Source organism: Dendropsophus ebraccatus, chromosome 13, assembly GCF_027789765.1.
Source record: "Dendropsophus ebraccatus isolate aDenEbr1 chromosome 13, aDenEbr1.pat, whole genome shotgun sequence".
NCBI lineage: Eukaryota > Metazoa > Chordata > Amphibia > Anura > Hylidae > Dendropsophus > Dendropsophus ebraccatus.
In genome coordinates this window covers 54,844,189-54,853,552 of record NC_091466.1, presented here as the reverse complement: position 1 = coordinate 54,853,552, position 9,364 = coordinate 54,844,189, and the positions used below count along the sequence as shown (strand labels likewise).

General features: G+C 41.3%; 1 protein-coding gene across 1 annotated transcript; it reads left to right on the top strand.

Moving 5' to 3' along the window:
* Window positions 1-871: 871 nt before the first annotated feature.
* Window positions 872-9,109, top strand: LOC138771264 (CD48 antigen-like). The gene is made up of 5 exons (XM_069950856.1): window positions 872-951; window positions 4,742-5,059; window positions 6,767-7,066; window positions 8,812-8,903; window positions 8,989-9,109. The coding sequence occupies exons 1-5, from the start codon at window positions 882-884 to the stop codon at window positions 9,100-9,102; spliced, it is 894 nt and encodes a 297-aa protein (XP_069806957.1). The 5' UTR covers window positions 872-881; the 3' UTR covers window positions 9,103-9,109.
* Window positions 9,110-9,364: the final 255 nt, after the last annotated feature.

Sequence of the window (9,364 nt, the reverse complement as noted above, 5' to 3'; positions counted from 1 at the left end):
CCAGATACCTGACCCTGACTTATTTTGTTTTTGTCTGTCTTGTCTTCATTTAGTGTTCTTACATATACAGGTTATGGACTGCCGACTAGTTGTCCACTGCCGCCTAGGGCAGTTGGGGCAATTAGGCAGGAACAGCGGGGCGGGTGCCAGATTCAGGGCTACACCTGTCCCTACTCTAACACCAGCCTTACAGCTTGTCTGGCAACAGAAAAGACAGAGATCATATGACCTCAGTCTCAGAAGAGCAGGAGGACAGAGGAGTTGAGAGGTTGAAGTTTTCAGCAGCTTCAGGGTATAAGTCAGGATGTGCTGCAGACAAACGGACTAAATTATATAATAGAAACCTATTACAAGCAAACATAGATTATGGATGGGGATTAAACAGGGTTAAATCTTTCGTAACCGGACTTCCCCTTTAACTAACTGCCTGTTTGAAAGCAACAATTGCCACAATGGAGGTAAATATCTCAAGAGTGTTAGTCCTAGAGAGCTGAAACCCAAACTAAAACCTTGAAATGCTCGTAAACTACTTATGTACCAAATTTGCTGCAGATTGGTTTAGTCGTATGGCCGTGCATAAAGAACAGACTAAACACATTAAATATATAACAACATGTTTGAAGATCATGCATATGATACCAACTAACCAAAAAGTAAGTCCTGCATCCAAGTGCTAACCACCAGACTCCTTAATAGAATTTGTTGCCATAAACTTTTGAAAGCAGTTTTTATATTTTCTGTGTCGATACTCAGTAAAACCACAAGGTGGATACAATAAAATGACAGACTGCATAACGCCAGGAAAGGTTGTTATGCTGTGCCTTATTTAGACCAGGGTGGAAGTGAGCTTGTATTACAAGCGTCATTATATAGGTGTGAGGATGCTGCACACAACCTCTGCAGGCTACATGCTACTCTCTATGATGGTGCCCATCGTTCTCTCAGCTTCAGGTAAAAGCTGCTAGTATCAATATATTTCACAGTATCCACCTTTCTCCTGGATTTAGCTGTGTATCAATCCTTATGATGTAGCAAAGCTGACTTTGTCATTCGACACGGCCCTTAGGGACTAAAAGGTAAACAGTTTCAATACTTCGACTTGTTTAATAACAAACTCAGCTCTGTAAAATCTGCTACATCTATCTACTTCAGAGAGATGCCTTTCTACCTACTGGGAGCATATTTGTACTGGGGGAACATATCTACTGTTGACATCTGTGGCAGCTCTACCTACTAGGGGCAGCTATCTACTGTTGTCTACTGTGGGGCATATACCTACCAGGAGGGACATTATTACAAGTTGGAGCACTTGGGTGGAGGTAAGGTGAAGATGATGTTAGAAAAAATGCACAGCCTTTGTCTGACAGATTCTGCAGATACAAGTTATGGAAAGGAGAAGTTGTCATGGTGGTCTAGATGGAGAAGAAATAGAAAGAGAACATCTACAATCACAGAAGATGGCCCCTTGTGAGTCACTGGATGTAACTGTAATTGTAGTCATTTTGTATATACTGCTATATGATCCTTATACAGGTAATATTGGTAGCGTAATTTGTTCAGAAACAACATAGAGATTATATTCAGACACTATGCTATTGCTATGTAGTCATGATGTGGTAATATTTTGTTGCTTGTATTGTTGGTAATGTTGGTTTCAATATACAGAACAGTTTTTTGTTCAGCAACATTGGGATGACAATAAGTATGGTGATAATATTAGTCAGTTGTATATTGATATTATTAAGTTACAGTATGACTATTTTATTAATTTGAGGTATATTATATTGTCACACAGAGCTTTGTCTGCTGTGTTCTCTTCTCTGAGATTTGGATATTTGGATGTGCTTTAAGGGGGGGGGGGTCTCCTGTACCCAGGTATTCCCCCCCATTTACACCTCCTGTAGCCATATACATATGCCTTCCTGTAACCAGATATTCCCCCTGTGGGCAGAGTTGCCCCCTGTAGCCATGTATGCCCTCTGTAGCCAAAGTTGCCCCTAGTAGCCTGATTGCCTGTTCCCCGGATATGCCACTCTTTTCCTCCCAGCGTCGCAGCTTTTTGTCTAGTTTACCGACCACCTCTTTGCTTTAAAATCAATGGTCAGACTGAGACTGTTTTCTAAACAAATGTATTTGCCAAAGTGTTGAACTTGATATGTTTACCTTTGTTAGTTGAGATCAGAATACCCCTTTAAGTCATGTTGACTACAGAGTACAGGAACAGATTTGTAAGCTGCTTACAGTTGTGCTTTGTTTGTCACTGGCCCCTGCTGGGTCAGCAGAACTTTATAATAACTCCATAGTAAATCCTTTAACCTTTATTGTTTTATACGGGCAGAGTTATATGCATTTGCCCAATAAGTGCACCTTTTAGCTTCAGTCTCATTTCTGGGTCTTTCTTGGACATTCAGGTAGTTGTATTTAGAAGATGCAGAGGAAACTTTTTACAACTTCGTTCTTGACCTGGTCTGGGAAACAGGATGTGGGTTGGTCAGTATTAGTGAAGTCAACTGAATGTATCACCAAAATAGGATCAAAGTAGTTTCACTATGTGTCACTGTATAGGGGGGTTTCACAGGTAGGCTGAGATTTTCCTCTGACCTAAATATACATCCTGTTGTATAAAATTGACAGCTTCTTGCTGGTCAAACCCATTTAGTCCCCACAGAGCAGATCAAAAATACTCTGACACCTGCTAGAGTACCATATCTATTTACTATAGTAGTGTCCCTGTGGATGGATCTAGTATAGCAGGGAAGTCAAGTAGGACAAAGCCATATAGACAAAGGTGGCACTATGTCAGATACTGGACAATACGATGGTGAAGAGGAAAGGGTAATGTTATTTTTGTAAGACAGTAGGTGTGTTTTTTCTAGTCCTGGATAACCCCCTTTAGGTTCAACTAAGGGAAGGATTTACATACAGTAGCTGCCCAAGTTAGAAAAAATAATATAAAAGGGATATGATCCATAATATCTATGCTAGTCAGTGTTTTTATTTGTCGGTGCCTAAAACCTTTAACACATGTTGCAGAAATGAAACAGAGAAAATGAGCCAGAAAGAATAAGTGATATATGTCCCTTTCTGCTGAATCAACTTTTGGCATTTGCCACATTTTCTGCGGAAGAAAATCTGTATTTCTGCAGCGTGTGGCACTTCCCTATGATTGTGTGAACAGTATGGCTTTGGGGTATAGCGATGGGTCCTACAGCCCAGATGGCACTCTTCCCCAAAGTTGGAAGGTACGGTTATAGGGTGCAATCAGGGCAATTTCCAAATGCCCATATCCCAAGCCCCCACCCCAAAGTTGCCATTGTGCTGGCTGGTAAGGGTCAAGGGTGCAAGGGAGATTTTCAGCAGTTAATTGCTGCTACCTGAGGTTCCCCTTCTATATAGCTGTAGTGTGTTGTTGGTGTCAAACTAAAAAAAAGGTTCTCTGTTTTGTGCAAGGGATAAACATTTCTGCTGTGTCATTACCACACCCAGTCACGTGTATGGGAGATCATACATGTGACAGGGTAAGATCATTTGATCACATGATGTCTCTCAGCCAGTGAAAGCAGTCCTTAGTCTAGTACCAACTAACCTACAAAGAGTGAGTCAACTCTCGCACTTTCCAAGGTCAGGTGAAGCAAGTCACCATATTTTCAGTCCATGCTGCAAAGATATGTTCTACATTCTTCTACTTTCTTCTTCAAGTCCAGGATTGGAGATAGTTGCTCAAGGGCCCCCTGGCATTGTCATTCTTTATTAGGCTCAAAGAGATGGTGTTGATCATCTCCCACGTGGGTGATTATGGTAGTATGCTTTATTGTATTATTTTAAAACACTAACAGGCTGTCTTTTTTTTATTTAAATCACAGATTCCTTTTTAATTAAAGGATAAACAATAACAGTTACGCATAAATTAATATTTGCTGATCTTAAATGGTCACCACCAAAACTATCATTAATATGTAAACGCTACTCGTGTTAGAACAGGGTAACAGCTATGCAATACAATCAGTATCTGTATGTGATGGTGTAGCCTCAGCTATGCTATAATAATACCTCCACATTCCATGTTCCATGCAATGTCCTTTGTATGTTGTATTCTGCTGCCTGTTTCGGTCTCTACATAACTAATGGGTTACAAAAACATTGTAGAATAGCTCACTAACCTGTTTTTGGAATCCTTTGTACAGTTTATTTTATTCAGCGACAGAAGTGACCTCTTGGGCTCTGGTTGCTGAGACAACGATCACTGGAACGAAGAGACTCTAAGCTCTGTGTCCCTTCATTTTAGCTTCTCTTTACTGAGAAAACCAAGTGCACCAAGTAAGAACTGAGTAAAAGTCCTATAGACTTTTACAGCATTCATACACCCGATGCTCATCTTTCTAAGGAAAGGGATACAGAAAAAAAGGGACATAGAGGTAGATTTATCAAACTGGTGTAAAGTAGAATTGGCTCAGTTGGCCCAACCAATCAGATTCCACTTTTCATTCCTCACAGATTCTTTGGAAAATGAAAGGTGGAATCTGATACTAGGGGCAACTGGGACCATTCTACTTTACACTAGTTTGATAAATCTCCTATATACTGCTCAGATGAGTTCTTCTGGCCCTTCACTATAGCAGTCAGAGGGGTCCTTAGCCAAACCCCCATTGATCACAACTTCCGCCTTTTCTATGACATGTCAGAAGTTGTCAGAAAGTTTTGGTTCCCCATGTTCTGATTTTTTTGTGTCTTGTTTACTTAGCCAAACAAGAGCCTGTGCTGGTGATGGGCCTGGTAAACCACTCAGTAGAACTGTCTACCCGCCTGCACTTTCCACTTCCTGTACAAGAAACCATTTGGAAATTTACGTCTGTGAGCAAGACAGTTAAAGTGGCAGAAATTGGAAATGGGTCACTTTTGACATATAGTGAGCAATTCAAGAGCCGCATCGGAGCTTTCAGTAATGGAACCACCATAGTGATCCAACATCTGAGCCTGAGGGATGCTGGGGAATACTGTGCTGAGATCATACTTACTAGCAAAGAGATGTACAGTTCATATTTTATCCTCGCAGTGTATGGTAAGTTCATACCCCCGCTGCCGATCACTGTGTCGCTCTCTGTCTCCGCTCCCTGGACTTCTTGGGAACCCAAACCAATATCAAACAAAAAAATGAGTATTAATCCAATTGACTAACAATAGTGCTCCTCATTTATACTATTAAACCTCATTGACATTTGTAATATTGTCCAATGAACCAGGATATCAGTAATAATCATAAGGATAAAAAAGATTAAAATACTCCCTCGCCCCATTATATTGGGTATCAGATCATTGTTGCAACCTTTAGGTCCTCTTTGACTCATTATATCAGGAAAATGTATACGATTTGCATCAAAATACAAAGTAAATCAACAAACTCGAATAATCTACACAATGGATGGTCTCACCCTCTAGATTGAAGCCTACGACGGGTGTGACAAGGATCTGATAACATGAACAGCACAAAACATAGGTTTTGCGCTCTCTCCAGGCTCCACCACCACCAGAAAAATTTTTGCACAAGAGTAAAGTTGTAAAACAATAAATCAGCTTTTAGGAGACAAAAGACTTTAAAGGGGTATTCCACCCAAAATCTTTTTTACATTGCATAATAGCCCACCAATAGCTTTATGTATTGGTCATAGCAAGTTATTATTAGAGATGAGCGAATTTGCCGAAGTTCGGGTTCGTATGAACCATAACTATCGGCTTCGGATTCCCGCTGTCTGTAGCCTCCGTGAACAGGATGGATACAGCGTAAGGACCGCCTGGAAAACTGGGATACAGACATTGGCATAGGCTGTATCCCAGTTTTCCAGGCGGTCCTTACGTTGTATCCACCCTGTTTACAGAGGCTGCAGATGGCGGGAATCAGAAGCCGATAGTTCAGTTCATAGGATGCTTTTTCTTCTGTCTCACCCCCCTGGATGTAAAAAATTAGCTAAATGGAGTCTTCTCCGACATGCTCCTTCCTCCTCGCCCACACGTTCAGAGTCGGGATCATGTGACCTCTTTCTCTTCAATCGGCTGGGTTAGTGATTACAACCATGCCTGCAGAAGTGACAGAGGACACGTGTGCCTCCAGTAAGCTATGTGATTTTGTTACTACATGTTCTCCATGTTCGCACCTCCCTCTCTCCCTCCCTCCCTCTCTCCCTCCTTCTCTCTCTCTCCTGGCCACTGATCACTGTGTCTCTCTCTCCGCTTTCCCTTCTCCCTCTGCCCCCTGCCACTGATCACTGTGTGGCTCTCTGTATCTGTTCCCCAACGCTTTAATGGTGTATGATACCTGTAATATGATGTATTTTATAACAATTTCGCTAATTACTATTGTCAGAGATTGGTCTGCTCTGTCAGGGTTGCTTCTTTTCAGTTGCAGTGGTGGGCACCAACCAGGGGGGTTCATGATGGGAAATGTAGTTTCCTGCCTGGCGCCATCTTGGATATAGGCCAGCTTTTAGCAAAACTTGTAGATCAGAAACGGCGGCAGCTAGAAAGATGGGAGACAGCTCTAAATACTCTTTATGTGTATATGAACTTTATGAGTAAGGCCAGCTAGGTTTGGGAGCATTTTTTTTCTTAGCTCTTGGGTAGAAGACCCCTTTAATACGCTCCTCAAAACACTGTCACTGAAAATTACCTTATAACCTATAGATACAGCAGCATGGCAGGTATTCTTTAACTTCAAGTTTTGAAAGAAGAAACATATGTACATTTTACTGATTTTACATAATTTTCATTATAGAGCCTGTTCCCTTGCCGGCTATATGGATTGAATGGGAAAAAAATACCACAGACCAATGTAATATCACTCTTCATTGTTCTGTCCCATCAATTACACCTTATTTATCATATATTTGGAAACGTAGACATAAGGACCCTGCGTTTTACCTGTACAGTACTGGAAGCAGCATCCAGATATCACTACCACCAGACCAGCAGGACACAGAATTCCTGTGTATAGTCAAGAATCCAGCTGACCAGAAGAACTTCTCTGTCCACATAGGTCACATCTGTGTGGGGACTAATATGATGCAAAACAGAGGTAACACAAAACATTTCTTTATATACATAAAGAATTAACGTGTATAGGCCACATGTAAATAGGGCAGCCATAAGGGAGAAACTATTGACCCTTTCTGGTGAATTTGCACCATAAAAGAACAGTAGTGCATTTTTTGGGGGCAGAGGACATGATACCTATGAAAATTCACCATCAGATGTTGTCTCAGTATGGACATGAATTCTAAAGAAACAGGTATAACTGATGGAGGATGACCTGGTCACCCATCACATACACAAGCACATCAACAGGGAGGATGCCATGATTGGAGAAGACTGATGGATAATGGTGTCTCAATTGGTTATACTACTTTACCATAATACATGATTATTTAGGATACATGAAAGTTTGCTCATGATGGATTCCCAAACAGGTTACTGATCTGCACAAACACAATATACAATATCAACAGCAGTAGCAATAGTAGATATGTGCAACAGCTGCACCATGACAATACACTACCAGCAGCAACAATGATAGATATCTGAAACAGCTGCACCATGACAATACACTACTAGCAACAGCGGCACTAATAGATATCTGGAACAGGTGCACCATGACAATACACTTCTAGCAACAGCAGAAATTGTAGATATCTGCAACAGCTGCAGCATGACAATACACTGCCAGCAACAGCAATGGTAGATATCAGGTATCCTTGTTGTTTAGGTATGTCTTATGTCTAATCACAAAGTCCCTTTGACCAGTGTTTTTTCTATGAAGGCAAAGAGACTTGTTTTTTCAGCATTTTCTTAAAGCAAATGTACCATCAGGTACATTGCTTTGGGTTTTTTACATTAACGGATCAGAGCCAGTGTGGGGAGGCCGGTAGCGCGTTCCTTTTCTTGAACCACCGCCCAATTCCTGCACACAGCGCTGGTCTATTCCCGAGGCTTAGCATGGAGCACTAGGGGCCGGCAGACAAAAACCCCTCCCCTTCGTGATGCGGCTGCATTGAGCTGCGTCACAGAGGGGAGGTGAGATCTTCACATTGGAGGCCAGCAGGCCTGCCCCCAGTGCTCTGGGGTGGGCTGGGGCTTGGGAATAGACCGGCACCGATGCGTTAATGTAAAAGACCTAAAGCAATGTACCTATTTTTGCAGAAATCAATAGTACAGGTAATTTTAAGAAACGTAATTCGGTTTATTAGCCGAAAAATGCATTTTTATCATGAAAAAGCAGTTTGAAGCTCTCCCCCCAGTCTTCATGGTTCTCTTATGGAGAGGGGAAGGGTGGAGAGAGATGAGGCACTAAAACAGGACAACAAAGAGTTAATTTACAGCTACATCTCCGGGCTATTTCCTCTGAAGTCAGCACTGACCTCTGAATACCAGCTTTCACACAGCTCCCACTGTGTAATTCTTTGTTCTCTTCTCTCTGCTGGTGGCTAATCTCCCTTCTCCACCCCCCTCCCCTCTCCATAGATTAGACAGGGCTCGACTGATGTAAACTAGTCGAGATTTCCTGATAATAAGCAGTAAATCAGAGAGAGGAGGGAGGGGGGACCTGGGGAAAGTCTTTTTGAATGCAGATAATGGCATATTTGCCTAATAAACCCAATTACAAAGTTTCTTAAAATCGTTTGGACTATTGATTTCTGCGGGGGGGGGAAAAAAAAACGACAGTGACTCTTTAAGTCTTTTAATCAGTTTAAAGTTTATAAAAAGGTATAGTTGTCTATATTACTTTGATCAATATAACTGTTCAAGTCTCTAACTTGCCTCTAGGATGTAATATGTATCTGAGGTCCTGCCTAACAGCAGCCTACGTGTTCCTATCTCTTTTCTCCATATGCCTGTCACACTGTTACAATACACAGGTAAAAAATTGTATTACGACAATGTATATCGTTGGTATTATGTAAATTCCTGCTCTCACTATTCTTTTTTTTTCTTCTTTATCAGAAACCTTTCACTTATAATCAGACAACTCTCATGGGAAACACTGAAGATTCTCAAAGGGAATATGTTGACAATGAAAATCTCCCTTGGGCCATTGATCTCTTCCTCCCTTACTGATGTATGTGGCTGTGGCTGTACATTTTCTGTTCATGTTTGCGGAATGGGTCAGCCCTGCTTCTACCCTCAAGTATTCAAGTATCAGGCTATGTTCACACACAGTATTTTGGACAATATTTTTCAACTAAACCAGGAATGGATTAAAAACACAGAAAGGCTATGTTCTAGTGATGAGCGAATACTGTTCGATCGAATAGATATTCGATCGAATAGTATGGTATTCGATCTTGTTGAATATTATCGAATAGTTCGCAGAACATTC